The sequence below is a fragment of the Galeopterus variegatus genome, unplaced genomic scaffold (assembly GCF_000696425.1).
Source record: "Galeopterus variegatus unplaced genomic scaffold, G_variegatus-3.0.2 Scaffold4254, whole genome shotgun sequence".
Classification (NCBI taxonomy): Eukaryota; Metazoa; Chordata; class Mammalia; order Dermoptera; family Cynocephalidae; genus Galeopterus; species Galeopterus variegatus.
Window position 1 is genome coordinate 107,211 of NW_007730365.1, and position 18,309 is coordinate 125,519.

At 43.0% G+C, this 18,309-nt stretch overlaps 1 protein-coding gene across 1 annotated transcript in view; it reads right to left on the bottom strand.

The window, feature by feature from the left end:
- Positions 1–18,309, bottom strand: part of DCTD (dCMP deaminase) — a 27,345-nt gene that overhangs the window by 7,420 nt on the left and 1,616 nt on the right. The window contains exons 2-3 of the mRNA XM_008587121.1: positions 17,136–17,250; positions 16,566–16,701 (exon numbers count right to left, since the gene is read on the bottom strand). Of these exons, the coding sequence (XP_008585343.1) occupies positions 16,566–16,701; positions 17,136–17,243 (244 nt within the window). The 5' untranslated portion in view covers positions 17,244–17,250. The remainder of the gene's footprint in view (positions 1–16,565; positions 16,702–17,135; positions 17,251–18,309) is intronic.

Here is an 18,309-nt window from a genome sequence, read left to right on the forward strand (position 1 = left end):
CGGCGGGAGCGCTGCCGCGCTCCCAAGTGGCACACTGTAGCAGTGCACCACTGGGCCGGCCCTAAAGCTTCTTGTTAAAAAGAACATGAAGTCTACTAGGCAGTATGAACAACGGGAGTGCTAGATATCACTGAGGCTCTTTAAAAGGAATGGTTCCCAATCCACAATCCCACATATTTAAAACCAGGCAATGACACAAACAATACCCAAGTGTTCAATCAGCAGTATGAGGATCAACCCAACCCTGATTTCTCTTGCTCATTCCTGCACCCCTTCAATTTTAGACTTGGCAAACACCCACTGCCTTCCCAAGAGCCGCCTCAGCCCACCAAACTCTGTCTGATTAACACAGGCTTCCCTGGCTTGAAGGGAGAAACCCCACTCAGGGGAGCACCCGACACTTCAACCTGTGCTGTCTGTCCAAGTCCTGAAACCTGGCTTCACCTTTCTGGCCTGACACTTGCTTCTCTCCAAGACCAACTGGCATCTCCTGGCAGGCTTGTTCCATCTGAGGAGACAGATCTCGGTCAGGCCTCAGGCCCCCAGACTGTCCTCAAAGAGGAAACTGGGTTGACTAACTTGACTACTATCCATTCAATTTGTTTAACATGTCAGAGTGGAGTTTGGGCACTCATTTACTTGGACTGGCCATTTATACTGAGCAAATGATGTGTGGCTGCCAAATTGGCTCCGGGCCACAAGAACACTCAGGGTGACATAGCTGGCCTGTGATGAGCTTGCTCCTGGCCTGGCTAGCCTAACTATCACCTCTGCAGGGAAGTATGAAGAAAGAGCTTTGCAACAAGTCAGCACCAGGGTTCAAGGCCCAATTTGACTCTTAGAAGATGCATGACCTTCAACAAGGTGTACAAGTGGGCACTTGGTTTGCAAGAGTAACACTGGCTCTGAGAATGTGTATTTCCGACTAAAAGCAATTTTAAAAACACTGAGTGCACCCAATTTTCAGCTTCTTCCTCTGTTTTCAGTTTTATCCCCAATCCTTCAGGAGAGCTTATCTTCTCCAAGACAAGCTTTCACTAACAAAACATGAGTCTCTTCTCCCAGCACCAACTGGTTGCAAGGCCCCAGCTCTCCCCATCTCTGTTGGCACTGGCTTCTCTCTGCTCCACCGCTCTTCTCCTTTAAGCATGTACACTTAGTCCCCATTCTGAAGATGTCACTCTTTTGGCATTTCCACATCTGCTACTCTAATTTATTTTCTAAATAATTGTCTCTTGACTTTATAATGCATATACAACCTCTAGTTTTCTCTAAAACAATGTTTTTCTTTTTCTTTTTTTTTTCCTTTTTGTCTTTTTTCGTGTCCGGCAACGGACTGCAACCCTCAGTGTCGCGCCCGCACCGGACCGGGACCGGCAACGGGATCGCAACCCTCGGTGCTGCACCCGCCCCCTGCTCAGCCAGTGAGCGGGAACCGGTCTGTATGTGGGATCTGAACCCTCGGCGGGAGCGCCACCACGCTCCCAAGCGGCGCACTGTAGCAGTGTGCCACCGGGCCGGCCCTAAAACAATGTTTTTCAAACTGTAGGTCATGAAATCAATTTAGTGAGTTATAACCAGCTTTTTTTTTTTTCTTTTTCAATGAAATGGACAAGAAGGGAAGGGCAGAGATCAGAATGCATCCCACGTGCAAGGTTAAGCACTGTTCCTAAAAACTGTGTTTCAGGTATGCATGTTTCAGCTATAAACTATGCTTTCTAGGTCATCACATAAAAAGTCTGAGAATTGCGACTCTGGAAACCTGTTGGCCTCTGCAATATGCTGATAAATGTTTACAACTAATTATTTAAAAAAAAAAAAAAAAGCCCTGATTCTCAGCATCAGCCAATTTCTGTGTGTACATACTCCCACATGGCCAATTTCAAGCTCCCAGCAGGACACGGAGTTGGGAAGAGATATGTACAACTGGCTCTGGTGGGCTCATAGGAGCCAGCTCCCACACACCATGGGACGGTCTTAGTGTCACCAAAACCCAAAGGCTCTTTTTGGCCGCACTCTTTGGATTCACCTGCTCTCTTGGCCCTTGATTAGTGGACTACTCTCCACTCTAAAACCTCAAGATCACGATGCCCTGTGTGTTCTGCTTTACTTTTCTATGGGTCCTTTTCTTTCTCTTGCCTTTCTGGGCACTTCCAAAGGTTCAATCCTAGTCCTCCATTTTTCTCCTGTACTTACTGATTGTAAGAATTCATTTATTCATAGATTCTCAGATACCAGATCTATTTATAAAACCCTGAAATCTACATTTCTTTCTTTCTCCCTTCCTTTCCCCCTTCCTTTCCCCCTTCCCTTCCCCCTTCCCTTCCCCCTTCCCTTCCCTTCCCTTCCCTTCCCTTCCCTTCCCTTCCCTTCCCTTCCCTTCCCTTCCCTTCCCTTCCCTTCCCTTCCCTTCCCTTCCCTTCCCTTCCCTTCCTCTCTTTCTCTTTCTCTCTTTCTCTCTCTCTCTCTCTCTCTCTCTCTCTCTTTCTTTCTTTCTTTCTTTTTTTTTTTTGTCCTTTTTGAGACCGGCCACACTGCACTCAGCCAATGAGCGCTGTGAGCGCACCAGTCATCCCTATATAGGATCCGAACCCGCGGCGCCACGGGCTCAGCCCTGAAATCTACATTTCTAACCCGAATGTCTCATCTTCTCCTCAAGCCTTTTTTTTTTGGGTGGTCTGGGGCTTCTCAGTACCTTTTAACAATAAACATTCCAAAGATGTTTGACAGCAATAAATTAAAGAATAAATTTATCTTTCTCTAGTGCTAACAGTTTTATTATGTTGCCTAAGAACTGCAGCAAGAGCTACAAATATACCTAAAAAAACCAAAGAGTAGTGCCATTAATTTTGAGTGTAATTTTTATATTCATAGTAGGAATAAGTGCCAAGTATTCCAAAGATACACAGTTTCTAAGAAGTACTCATAAGACAGTCTAAATTGCCAAAAATAAATAAATAAAAGATGAATTTTCCAACTTTTTACCGAGAATTACACATCTATAGCTAAGCAATAAGCAAAAGAAATCTCCAAATACATGTATATTTGATAAACACAGAGTGACATAAAAACCTTCAATTATTCCCAACATTGTTAAAACTAAAAGAATCAAATGCTAAAAATATCAGATTAATACTTATAAAGTTCTTGATTGCCAGAGGAGAACCTCTGTTTCAGGTAATTATAAAACAATTCATAAGCTTTGGTCTTTTTTTTTTCCATTACTAACTGTCAGAATTCAGAACTGCATTAACCTTGGACCACTGAGAAGAGATTGTATAATTAGAAAACTGTATTTTTCAAATTCCCTCTTACTAGGGCTTGATTAATCCTTACTGTCTCATGTAGGCGGTTCTCTAGAAGTTTGACAAATTAACAGGATATATTCCATCCTTCGTTAGATTTAAGAGATTCAACATTTTATAGATTTGACTTTCATCTCATTTGATACAAGACTAATACAATATCTGTTTTAGACAGCAGTGTTATATTAAGGTTACTCGAATAGGTTAAAAAAAAAAAAAACGCTGAATAAGCTAAACAAACAATAATGGCTCCACAAATGCTTCAGCAGTAATAGTGACTCCACCCTCTGCTGATCTTCACCTGTTCATCTCTGTGAGATGAGAAATATTGGGGCCTGGAAAATTTGGAGTCAGGAAAAGTAAGTTTCTATACGAGTTAAAGAAATGGTCCAGATTGTTTTAAATTCCTCATTTTTAGTGGTACAGAATTTTTCTTGAAGAAAACGACTTCCTTAGGCCTGAGGGGTATTGTGCCAAGGCTGACCTGAAAGGATGGGCAGCTTTTGTTAGTGTCGGGGTCAAAGGCCAGACACAGAGCACCTACTGCCACTTGGAACAGACCTGCACTGCATTCCGCCAGCACTGCAGCCTGTGTCCATCAAAGCATGGACAGCTCAGTTCAATAAAGAGACAAGGGTCAGGACTCAAGAGCCAACAAGTGTCTGCTCATGGCCTTCTGGAATGAAAAGGTGGGAAGTGTCTTCTTCCCACCTTTCTACTGGGTTCTCACCTACAATCAGTAATTGACACAAAATGTGGTACCCAAGTTCAAGGCTGACCTATGCATCTTTAAAAATAACTCAGTGTTAATTTACAAGATAGTCCACTTTTGATGACAAAAGCTTTTTGTCATTACTTCTTGAAATTAGGGTCTAAGTGGTTTTACTTCTGAGGTCCTATGGGTTATCAGAGCTGCTAAATCTGGGCATACCTCTCTCAGAGCACAGGAGCCCCCACCCTGCCCTCACTGCTGGGCAGATGCCTGCTGGAAACTTCCACTGAGGGGTGGGGCATGCACTTGCTTTTCTTACAGTTCCATTTAAGGAACTGCTTCATACCTTTTGGAATTAAAATGGAATTTCAACTACTTGTTTCTTAATTATTGAAAGATATCCTGACAGGGCCTCATATGTCACTGCCAGCCTCCAAAGTACCTATCCTTCAAGTCAGTAATTTAACAATAGAATAGCCTCTAAATTTAAGCCCCCGCCACCTACTACCACCAAGTGCCCCCCACCCCAAAAGTTATAAACTGTTCATTATTACAGCTACCCCCAAAATCCAAGGCAAACACTTCTAGAATTTGGAGGCAAACAATGTCACTCTACCTTATCTCCCTTGCAAAAAGTTTCTATATCTATAAAGTAGCAAGCTGAATCATTGTCAGCGTTTTCAAGTGACTGAAATAAAGGTGGGGTTGGGTAAGGGAGAACTTGGAAATCAAGTTACATTGCTTCTTCAAGATAATTCTACCAAAAAGCTCCCATCCACCACATCTCACTCTCCTCGTCCTCTGTTCCCTGCCCCTCGCCCCCAGAGCCCCTGACACTATTCTTCCTCCCTGCCAACTTGCTGGAATGCTCCAAAGCCTTCACTCTTAAGGCTTCTCAGATAGAGCCCTGTCCTCCAGCCAGAGGAGCATCCCTTTGTATTGGGCTGCACCAGGAGGTAAAACGGTTTAAAACTTCCCATGTTTCCATGCGTATGTTTTGATAAGCCCTGGCTGCAAACCCTGCCTGCCCCCAGTCAGAGCACTCACAGCACTGGGTGCTGGGGCTGCAGGAGGCGGTGGGTCCACTCCCCGCAGAGCTCACACCCAGCCGGGCAGCGATATCCAAGCGAAGAAACAACCGAAGGACCCGCAAATGCTCCAAGCACAACAGAAGAAGAATTCTGAAGAAGTGCTGAGAAAACCCAGGAAATGAGGGGTTAAATGCACTGTTCCCAGGTAAAAGGGGAACTGAATCTTCAGGTAATTTGTTTCTGTAGAAAAATGTATTTGGATTACCAACACCCTTTCAGAACAAAGGAGTTTAAACCCTGGAATTTGCCTACACAAAGATAGTAACTTCGAGTGCCAGCCTCTCTCAGCTACACATAGGAATAACACCACCCTCTCCTGCTCATCACACAGGGTTACAGCGAAGAGCAAATGAGGGACACCTTTGTGCACTAGAAGGAATTATGCGAATAAAGCCTTGGTTACCAATAGTCGGAATTGGACTTGTTTTCTGAGAAAGAGCAGCCTCAACCCTGCTGGTTCTCGCTCTGATGAGGACTTGGAGAGTCGGGGGCCAGGAAAAGGGATGACAGGCGACAGCATTTCTGCCTTGTCTGACCATGCTCCAACCAAGTATATGTGCTCAGATGGAGACGATACTGCCCCCCAGGCCCATGCACAGGTAAGATAAAATAACGAAGCCCAGCTACCTTCTGCCTCTGAGAGGCACATAGTTCCCCTGGAAAGACATTTATTATTACAGCATAAGTTTGTGTGTGAAAAGTAAAAACAGAAAATAGTGACAACGCAGAGAGGCCCAGCCCCATGTGTGGAGTCTGTTCTGTTACCAGGCGGGAGGTCTCTACTAGAAAAAAAAGGACAGCAAAAAGGAATTCTGGACAGATCTGGGAGGAAAGGCATGAGCCACTCACTTAAAAGGTACCAAGCCCTCGCAGCTCTGGGGGCAGCATCACCTTCTAGAGCGCCCCACATGCCCATGGCCCAGGCCCCGAACACTGCAGTAGTAACTTCCCGTCCCCACTCTCGGGACGGTGCACCCCTGTTCTTGGAGCCATCCCTGCTCTGCCTGTCCCCTCTGCTTCCTCATGACCATGTCCACTCAGCCACCTCCCGCACATCACCCTACCCCCACCAGTTCCATGACCTTAAGCATCTTCTTAAGCCTCAGGCTCTTGACCTATGAAATGGAGAGAAAAATGCCTCCCTCCAAGAACCCTTGCAAAGACTAAACTCTGCTAAGAGCACAGTGCAGAAGACCTACCTGATAAAAGGTCGTGATTCCTACCTTCTCCCCGGGGCTGCCCACCTGAGACAAAGCGGTCCTGGGCCACACAATTGGGCCTGGCTGCGAGGATGCACATCTCTTTCTCTCTCTCCTACCCTGTTCTCTATCCCCTGCCCCCTTCCTCGCTGCCTCCTGCTAAAGCTGCTGGCAACAACTCAGGGCACCCAGGGGAGCCACTTAGCCCCAATGGTAGTGCTCAAGGCTAAAGAGCTTTCTGACTGTGGTGCTTCCATTATTGATAATAAAGCCCCCAGAACTCTAATTACATTGCTTCCCTATGTGCTGATGGCACACAATCAGGTCAGAAGGAGGAGGGCGTGGAAATAACCACACTTCATCCATGGGGAAGCCATGGCCACCTCCCTTCCTACTGTTCATGTGGAATGCACGCGTGAGGCCCGCAGTGTACTAAAATAGCACCAATAGAAACAGAACATTCATCGTCTTTTGGCAGTTTTGTAATGCAAATACGCATTATCAAGCTTCCTTCTCATGATAATAGATTTTAAAGGGTAGGCTGGGGCTGAGCACTGAGCACTGGAATAGGAGTCAGGACTTGAGTGTTCTAATTAATTCCAGCTCTACAAGGCCTGCCTCCGGCAACTCACTGATCCTGTTTCAGCCTGCAGAAAATGGGGATTAACCGACCTAATTTGGGATTGTCAGATAAGATGCAAGCTCCTGACACTGCCCTACATTCCGGGGACAAATCTGTAGCAGGCCTCCCACACCACACGACGATCTTCTCTTCCTTTCTCCCCAGTGTCCAAGCCTGCTCCCGCTCCAACCCCCTGCTCTCAGCCCACAGCCTTGCTCTATCCTTCACCGCCAGTGCTGCAGCTGATCACACCCCACCTTCCATCACATGTCCCATTGTGTCTGCTGTCATCCGCCCCCTCCCCCTCACGAGTGTCCCTCCTCTTGCTGTCAACCGGTGTGCCTGGGAGGCCACGCCCTCCCACATCCTCAAACATCTTGCCTCTTTCCCCTTTTTTTATTCATCCATCCCTCTTTCTCTATGGACTATTCCCGTCAGGAAACAAATGCCTGCTGCAGAAAAAAAACAAAAACAAAAACTGGATTCTCCCATCTTACAAATAGAATCTTTTCTTCTGCCTGCATCTCCCATTCTAGCCATGACCCTATCGCCTTGCTCTCTACACAACCGCACATCTCAATACCATACCTAAATAAAGTTCTACCAACTGGCTCCAATTTGCCTTCCAAGCCTACAGCTCCATGGAATCTGCTCTGGGCCGTGTCAACAACGACCTCCATGTTGCTAAACCCACAGACACATTTTAATCTTCTTTGACCTCTCAGCGACCTTTGACACAGCTGATGGCCCCCTGCTTCTCACAGCAGGGCTGCGCATGCTCCCCATGAGGGCATGCTCCTCCTTGGCAGGCTCTTCCTCCTCCACACAACCTCTAAGTGCTGGAGTTCTCAGGGATCAGGCCAGGGCCTTCTTCTACCCTGCAATCCCCACCCCCCGTCACCTCAGTCAAGTCCATGGCACTGATGCACCTAAATGCCCAACATGCCGATACTGACATCACCAGCCCAGACTTGTCTCCCCACCCTCTCAGCCCCCGCCACATACCCACCTAATCACCAAAGCCTTTACCAGGAGCTCTCACAGGAGTCTCAAAATTCAGGTGTCCAAATCTTCCTTGATCTTCCACAAATCCTGCCCCTCCTCCAGCCTTCTCCACCCTGGTACACCTATCTAGTTGCTGCGGCCAGAACAGGTTGGGAGGAGTCCTCTCCCTCTCCCAACCCATGTCACACACCCCCCACCCCACCATCCTCTTGATGCTGCCTCCATGTCATGGGCTCTCTGCAGCCTCTCTCCCAGCTCCAGCACGCCTACCCTCCAGAGCCCCCTATCAGCCTACAGTGCCGCTCAGCTGGTGTCCTTTTCCACTCTTGCCCTGGAACAATCTATTTCACACCCACAACCAGCCTTAGTCTGCTTGGGCTGCTCTAAAAAAATCCCATAAACTGGTGACTTCTACACAACAGAAGTCTATTTCTTACAGTTCTGGAGGCTGGGAAGTCCAACATCAAGGTGCCAGCAGGTTTGGTGTCTGTTGGGGGCTGGTTTCTTCAGATGGTGCCTTCTCCCTGTGTCCTCACACGGTGGAAGGGGCAGACAAACTCCCTCAGGCCTCTTACATAATCCCATGCATCAGGGCTCTGCCCTTGCGACCTAATCAACTCTTAAAGGCCACACCTCTTAATACCATCATGTTGGGTATTTCAACATATGAATTTGGGGGGACACATTCAGTCCATAGCAACAACCAAGTAATTTTTAAAATCCAAACTTCTTAACCTACGAGGCCCTCAGTCTCACCTTACCACTCCAGCCTTCACCCACTAGGCTTGAGCTGAATTCTCCCCTTCACATGCATGCACTGTGCAGAGGGCTTTCCCATCTGAGGTCTTCACCCAAGCACTCTCTGCTGTGAATGCACTTCCCATCCCAAAACACCAATTTGTCCATCTTTACATGATGGGACTCATCTAATTCTTTGAATTCCAGTAATGTTTACTTCATTAATGTCTACCTCCTCTACAGTTAGTCTGCAAGCTACTGGAAAACAGACACCAGACCATGTACATTTTGTTTACCACTGCAGAGTATATGTATTACCATGTAATACATATAATAGATGCCCTGTAAGTATCTGCTGAATGAATGAATGACTGTGTGTGAAAGTACTCTGCAAAAAAATCCAATGCATTATAAAACAGTTACAATTTCTAAAAAGGAAGTAATATGACTCAAGAGAACACTCCCATCACCAGCAGACAACTTAAACTGGTAAAAGAACAGATGACTCATTAGTATTTATTTAAATTTCTAAAAAGTGATAACTCACTTGCAGAAGGAAAACGACAAAGAGGAGTTCTGCTTCCCTTTATTCACCTAAACTCAAAATTAATGGCATTCTGAACAAAGTCTTTTAATTGCAGAATTAAAAAATTCATGCTCAGTTATCATATTCAATATTTTAAATTTGCTATGGCATCTATCATTTGAAAGAAGCACAGAGATGAAATTTACACCTCCACTAACTGGCTGGCACCAACCATCCGACAGCAGGAGCAGAGAGGAGTGTGCGCACCTTCCCACTCTTCCTCCCTTGCTTTCATCAATGTTCTGCATTTGTCACAAGGGTTTCCCAACCCCAGGCAAGTATCTATGTTTCAATAAATACTGTCACATTCGTTGATTCACAAAAGGATTTCTAAAGTCCTCTCTTTCTATTTGGTCTCAGAATAACCTCTTGTCTCCAAATAGTTGTCAGTGTACCTCATATATTCAGAAATTCTCTTTCACTTGGACACAAGATCTTTTTTTTTTTTTTTTTTCCCTTTTTGTCTCTTTTTTACTGACCAGTAACGGGATCACAACCCTCGGTGTTGCGCCTGCACCACGCTCAGCCAGTGAGCGGGAACCGGTCTCCACATGGGATCCGAACCCTCGGCGGGAGCGCTGCCGCGCTCCCAAGCGGCGCACTCTCCAGTGTGCCACCGGGCCGGCCCAAGATCTTTTTCTTTATTGTTGTTATCCAACCTTTTTTCATCAAATGTCTTTTAATCTCCATGTCTGCGGAGTAACCTACACTCTTCAACCACCCCCTTCCACCATTGTGCATTGTCTCGATTCGGTTTATATTCATCTTAGAACTACAGATTTTAATCGTTGGAAGGAATGAAGCCTGTTCCTAGCTATTAATTTATCCATGTACATATGCACGTTCCCTCTCTTTGTGTCATTGCCACCAAAGGATTTTATAGCTCTGCAGCTTTGACCAGGAATGCTTTCAGAACTCCATAAGCAGAGAAACAGACACTAATCTAATGCAATCAAAACTATATTGTTTATATTTCTCCTTAGGACTGTAAAACTGGAAGAGTCCTCAGTGATCATTTATTTCATAAAAATAATTGAGAAATACATATAAAGTGACATATATAACCACCCCATAATCACTGGGCATGAACACACCAGACCCGAAACCCAGGGCTCTTGATGGCTGGTCCAGGATTCTTTCACTTTAATGTGGTCTCTGTTGCTTTAAGCATTGTGGGGGTGTACTTAGCTAATATGCATACTACAGATACGCATATGTCCATCCAAATAAGTCCTAAGAAAGTAAAATTAAAAGCAATATAAATATTTGCAAAAATCTCTGAGAACCAGGTTTTGTTGCATATATCTAGGACTAAATACTATATACATACACTACTTTAACATACCAGTACAAAGCTTATGAAAGGGAGATTTCTGATGGAAAAAAACCTCAAAATAAATCTTAGTGATTCAGGCCAATTTCAGAGATTGGTCACAACTAACATAAAACAGATCAACAGAATAAAGACCATGAGATTTATTATTTTCAGGTGCTTACTATAACCACACTGAATGGTAACCAAGCGTTCCTTAGCAAAGACTTAGCAATCTTAAAGAATTAGATAAATTAAATTTATCATTAGGAGTACCTATTTGCATTCAATCATTAATGTGTTCATATACTCAACATAATTGTTTTCTAAAATAGGCTGAATGTGCCCCTGAAATTTTATTGAGGCTATTAATTTTTCAACAAACCTTTTATTTTGAGAGAAAGTACAAAGATTAACTCCAGCCCACTTCCGGTCATCCGTCAACTTGGAAACCACTACCTTGAATTACATTTTGTTTCAAACTTCTATGAACTGATGTGAAAATCACTTTTAATAAAAAGGAGACACACACATGTATTTTCATGGGGAGGTCTGATCCCCACAGACGAGCAGTTCAGCTTTTCCTACATCTGCTCTTCAGAGGGTGTTATACTGTTACCACACATCCTTTGTAGATATTCATAATGAAATAGCAATCTCTAGTGCTTTAAAAATAATTAACCATGTATCTGTTAAAAATACATAAACATGAATAAATTAATAACAAAATCATTATTCTTTTCTGAAAACTTTTTATAACCAATTATACCTTAAGCTGAAATATTCTATGTCAAGCTGGTTAATTTTAGGAATACATATACTATTGCATTTCTCTGTTTATCTAAAACACCACACAATCAAACCTGAGTTTGCCCCTTGATTCATAAAAACATAATCTTGTTAATTTGTTTCCTGTACAGTTGCTCAAAGGTTTTCACTAATTATATTAGTTATGCTGTACAAAAGTCCTAATTATACCCACCATCAGGCCACAACTACTAGATGGCCAGGCAGGGGAGGAACGGCAGAAAGCTATAAGTTAAATTAAATTCTGCACGAGAAAACACCACCAAGTCAGCAAATCCACGGATCTGCCTAACAAAACTAGTGGGCATTCAATTCCAACTGGCTGAAAGAACAAATTTGATCTTAATTACTAAGAAGCTCTTACGAGTTGTGAGGAAGTCATAGTTTAAGAAGGATCGGCCTCCTAACTCCTTGATAAATTAGTTTCTCAAGACTAACCTTTTGGATGCCAAAGAAATATATCACATGCATGGCAGTCAGGAAAATGTCAGTGTTCAAGGCGGTAAGGTAAATGGCTAAGTAATCACTAAAATGACATCTATGCATGCTTAACAATATGCTAAATCCAAAAAATAAAGATGCAACTTAAATATAAAATTTAAAGAAGCACTGCCACACACTGGCAAAAGTGCTTAAAGTTGCCACACTGAACTCTCGCCTTAATTAATTCCAGGTTTTTCAGCATTTTCTTCCCAGCATTATATCCTTTTTAGGGTATTCCTGTAGAAATAGAAAACTGACTCTGGAAAGAGCCCCACATCTCCATTTCTGCTCAATGCATTCAGAGAGAAGCTACCACCCACTCATGCGGGCATCAAGACTGTGGTCCCTTCCTGATGAAGTGTGGTGTGGCAGGCAAAGCAATCCTGGCTTCCTGATTGATTTTGACAGGCAGACGAGGCCAAGCAAAGAGGCACCAACAGGAAATGGCAAGGCCGCAAGTGCAGGGCAGCCTGATGAGTGTAGCAAGCATTATTTAAAATTCCCAGGAAGTTTAACAACGGGAAGAAGTTGATTCTGCTCCAGCTCTCTAGTCTGTACACTATATCATCAAAACTGGTTACAAAAACCTAAGGAAAGAGTGATATCTGAATTACCAAGAGTATTTTACCTCCATTTCATAAAATTGATATTTTGATTAAATGTGCTTGACTGTAATGTATTTCACAAAGAGAAAGGAACTAAAAATGTCAACTGAATACTTTATCACGTGTTTAGCAACCCACATCATCATAAAAATACAAATCTTCCAAAGTTTTTTTTATATGGTAAATTAGATAAATCTGCTGCTTCCCAGTTTTTTAATTGTCATTTATCTGAAAAGGTTCTCACTATAATAACGCTGCCTTCTTCCTGCCACTTAATGTTACTGACATCATATTATCTTTTGGATTTTTTTCAGGAAAAGGATGAAATAAAAAGCAGATCCTTTAGCAAGGGGAATTTTCATCTTCCATATTAATACTACATTATAATCAAATAATTTCATGAAGTTTTGATCCTAAAGCTGGAAGAACAAAAACACTCTTTAAAAATGCCTCTCTGGAGACAAAGATCAGAAAAACGCTCTGTCTTCCTATCATGCCTTCCTGTCCTGTATTTCCCTGCTTCCCACAAAGTGTCAATCAGACTAATGACTTCCAAACTTACAGAATTAATAAAGAATAATTGAGTTGTATCTTACTGCAAATTTACACATATTTACACAATTTTCAAGTTCCCTGTCTTAGTTTGAGCTGCTATACCAAAGTACCCTAGACAGGGCGGCTTATAAACAGAAATTTATTTTTCACAGTTCTGGATGTTAGAAGTCCCAGATCAGAGTACCAGCAGTCATGTTCTGGTGAGGCCCCTCCTCAGGGCTGCAGACTACTATCTTCTCCTTGTGTCCTCACATGGTGGAAAGAGAGCGAGAGAGTGCTCTGGGGTCCCTTTTATAAGAGCTCCACCTTCATGGCCTAACCATCTTCTATAGGCCCCACCTCCAAATACCATCACATTAGAATTAGGGTTTCAACACACGAATTTTGGGGGACACAAACATTCAGTTCACTGCACTCCCCTTTAAAGAAATGTTAAAGTAGGCGATGTGTAAGTGGCTTTGTGCCTAATGTTAGGCATAGGCTACCACTCCCAAGCTCTTGATCCTTGAGGAGTTATTTAAGCCTCAATCTGCTCAACTGCAAAATGAGATGATGATCAACATTTCAGAAAAGCTGAATTCCTGTGCCCCACAGGAAAGATACAGAGTGGAGTAACAGAAAGACAAGTGACCTTGGAATTAGGAATGTCACCCTGTCACCCTCCACGTGTGACATTACAGAAGTTACTTAAAAGAAAGGGGTAGGCTTAGATCCTGTGGGTACAGAACACTGAGGCACCATTGAAGGGGTCCAAGCATGGTCCACAGGGGATTAATACCACGTCTAGCACATACATAAACTTTTTTCAAACATACGTAAATGCTGTTTGATTTAATAAAGCTCAGATTAACATAAATTGTTACTGATAAGTAGTTTTTTGTCATTACAGATTTTCTTACTCAAAATACTGAGGTTAGCATTATGTACGGGCCCTGGGAGGTTTTTAGACGTTTATTAATCTCTACAACTCCTTTACAGGGATTACCACAACCTATGAATCTATCTTTCCTGAAATATCAGCTCAGTCACCATTAATGTAGGTAACGAAACACAGGGTTAAGCCCACCACCCCACTCCAGACATTGCCATCCTATTTTTTTTTTAATTAATTTAAAAAATCTTAAAACAGAAGCAAAAAAAAAAAAAGAATTTGCATTTTGGTCAATTATCACCAAACATTTCTATTACATGCCAGGCAATCTAAATATTTACTTCTCTGTGGCCTGAGAAGCCTTGAAAATGAGTGTACAGTTTATACACAGTCATCGTTACTTAGACTTAAAGCCCATCTTTCCAAGTATTGTGACGGCAGTAATACTAAATGCCTTTTAAAATCGGTTTATTACCTTCTACAACTTTTATGGTACACAAATTACAAGCTTACTCACATGAAAGAAAATCGTCTACATTCTAACATAGCTACATATAAAATGAATAATTGATAAGTAAGGGCAAAGAGCTTTGAAAACTTAGAGGCTTCATAAGGATGATTAGAAATAATGCAGACGGACAACCACTGCCCAGAAACTCAGCAACTGTTCAATAAAAAACAATCAGTGAAGTTGGACAGATGTCTGTGTGGCTTTTTTTCTTTTTTTTTTAATTCCTTCTGGAAAAGAGTTCCAAAAGGTACTGTCTCCAACTTGTACAAAAGGCAGGGCTTCATAACAAACAAAACCAGTTGCTTGAGAGGGATGGGTACAAATGTAATGCAAAGACTTTGGCTTCTAGGTCCCTGCTGCAAAACTGCCTGTGCTCACAGTGACTGAAGAAGGGACAGGTTCCATTGGGAGAGCCACTCAGGGACCCCTGAGGACTTCTCTACACTGGTCTGATCACTGCGATCTTTTGCAACCAGCCTGAGTACAACAAACTGACATCTCCTAAGAATTCCATATCAGAGTTCAGCATAAGAACCAATATTTCACTGTCTCGACTCGGTGAAATATTGGCTGTGGTCGTCATACATTTCAGTGTAGATCTTTTAACATATCGACCCCCTTCACTTTCACCATTTTTATATGGGACATTGAACTGCATTGTGAAAAATTATCTTTGCATGGACCTAAAAACAATTAATCATTTCCTTTCCTTCTTACCAATAAAAACTTACAGAATCAAAATCAGAACAACAAAAAGTTCCTAAAATACATTAGCATGTTTTTCATGTCACTCACTACCGTTAGCTCTAAAGCTGGGGCTAAGACAGTTTTATACTCTCCTAACTCCGATCCCACTCTTCCTATTCCTACAAGGGGTGAAGTTAAATTGACTATCTGACTATTAAATCCCCTTAATCACTCAACTATTTTTCACACCCTGAAAACCCTGAGTGCTTTGTAGTTACCCCTATCCTCATTCCTCAATTCCTTCTGTACCTCCAGGCACCTTTTTTCTTTTTCTTTCAAACATGGAAGAGTTACTCTTAAGCAGTTAAAAAGAAATTTATAGGGCTTATTTAACATGATTAAGGTCCAAGAACATTAATAAAGATATATAAATTAAACTAAATGTAGACTTGGGATTCTTCATGAGAAAAACCCAGAGGAAAATCTACTAGGGAAGAGTCGACAAAGAAGAAAGGTCTTACATCATGCCTTGAACTTGGTTTCCTGAAGGCACACTCTTGTCCATTTAGATGGCCTTAATCTACTTTATTTTCAACAGAGCCAGTCTGTTCATTTTCAGACATAAATACAGGGTCTAACATTATGAAAAATCAGCAACCAGCATATTCAACCCGATTTGTCTCTTTTATGGCATCAATTGCATATTCTCTGGGGAATAAAAGGAAAAGTGAAGCTGTGGCTTGTCCCTCTCAGACAATCTCTGAAGGGATTCTCCCTGGGGCTCAGACAGGCAATAAATCCTAAGAAGCACCATTCCCTAGTTACACAGTGGAAATCTAGAGACGGCCAAGCCAAAGCTTTCCCGTTCCACACTTCCAGCTTTTGGTCTGACCTCAGTCCACTGTGGGACCACAGAGTCCCCTGAAACAGGAGGAAGTGACTACATCATCCATCTCCGGATGTCCAGCTCGCAGTTTAATTCCTGCCTCCCAAAGATGAGCTTGAGCCAGATGTGCTCATCAGGCGGAGGGGCTGAGTAAAGCCCGCTTCTCATCAGAGCAAAGCCCCGGCCAGCAGCACCTGGTTAGCAGACCCTGCTCCAAGTAGTGATGAAACCACCTGCAGAGTCCCCTTGAACATCCCTCAGCTATCTCTGCAAGGGGCTGTGGCCCTCTGCAGGGAAGCCTGCCATCAGTGCTCTGGTGTACAGACCAGCAGTGAAGCCTGCCACGCCCACCAAAGGCAAAAAGCCCTGGACCTCAGGACTAGACGCTGAGACCACTAACATGCTTCCACCTGTGACTCTCTTTGGAACTTAAGGGACAGGGACAGGAAATTGGGGTAGTTCAATAGAACTTCTTTTCTTTCCAGTTGTTGATGACTGAAAAGGGAGGTGATGACTTCTGATCAACTTTCTTAATGAAGCACTCACCAGACTATGTCACTATGCAGAATGGAACATAAAACATGCCCTACCATAAGGGTATTTGGTATCCAGCTTATTCTCCGCTGTCCTCCTCCAAGGCAACAGGTCATCACTGCACCCATTCGGCATTCCATTATACCCGATCCCAACAATCTTATTTTCTGCATTCACGATGCAGGCTCCGACCTACAGGGAAACATGCCCAAAGGCTTGGTGACTGCAAGTGGCTGGTCTACCACTGGGGAGGCAATGAATGTAACCAGAGGGGCTGCACAGCTCAAAACAGACACATAGCTGCTGGAGGTGCTGAGCGCTGTCTCCTTGTTTGTTTTCTGTGGCAGCTCCCACAAGCCAAGAAAAGTGCACCCCCAGCCCCAAAGGGGGCACAAGAGACAGCTAACAACGGCACGTGACACCTGACTCTCTCACAGGAAAATGTAGGCATGCAGGAATGCTGCACAAAAGGTGGCAAATTTACTCTGCATTTTTAAGTTGACAGCCGTCCATTTTTGGGATTTGCTTTTAATTTCGTAATTTGCTTCCCTTTTTGTAATTTTGCTCACTTGTGGGCATCTCTTTGTCTGTGAATAACCAAACATTCTCCAGTGAAATTCATTTACCTGGGAATTTGGATCTTTGCTTCTCTGTGCTGATAAGAAGGCCACTGCCATGAAATACTCAGGCCATTCCAAAAAGTCATCCCGTTTTTTGCAGGAAACTTCATTCATGTTGGATCTGGAAGAAAAATACAACAAAACAGCAGCTGAGGTAAATCTGCTTTCCAATTCAACCCAACCACATTGAAACTCTGGATCTCTAAACACAGACATCTTCAGACAAATTTGACAATCAGAAATCACAAAACATGGACCCAAGACAGTCTCTGGTCTTAAGAAAAAAATTAAGAAATTTACTATTTCAGAGGTTTGGATTTGGCACCTATAGTTCCACATTCCCAAATATTTCATCTATTTACTGCTTTCTCATCGGATGTTTTTTAAGTTACTACACATGCCTGGCCTACAAGATGTTCTGTCCTTCACCTCTCTTTCTTATAAAATGGAGTCAGCACAGGAGGGAGGGGGAAAGGAAAAGAAACATTTACTGATCATCTCAGATTCCAGACACTGTTAAAGATTTTATACACACCATCTCATTCAAGCCTCGCTCCTAGCTAAGGCAGATAGTAACATCTCACCTTAAGAGACTCAGAGAACTTAGAGAATATGCCCTAAAACACAAAGAATTATTATCCATGCCAGTTGGATTCCAAAGAAAACATTTGAAGCCGTCTGAATTCTGATATTAACCAGATAACCTGTCCTTTCCCCTTATTTTCTCCAGATGAGAAAAAAGTTATCAACTCTGAGTACGGAATCAAATGAGGAGAAAATATGAAAAGTGTCAAGTGCTATCACTAAGGCAAGGTTTTTGTAACACGGCCTTTCCTCTGTCTCTACAAACAGCGAGAGCCCAGGAAGCAAGTCTCAGAATTTCAGGTAAGGAGATCCTTTTAAAAGGAATGAAAACTGTCCCTGTTTGCAGATGATATGATCCTATATATCGAACAGCCCAAATCATCTACTAAAAAACTCTTAGAGGTGATAAAAGAGTTCAGCACAGTAGCAGGATTCAAAATCAACACACAAAAATCAGTAGCATTTCTATTCACCAATAGTGAACAAGCAGAAAGAGAAATCAAGAAAGCCTGCCCATTCACAGTAATTTTAAACCACTAAGTTTGTGGTTATTTGTTTCAGCAGCAATACTAATACACCCACCTTCCTGGTATAG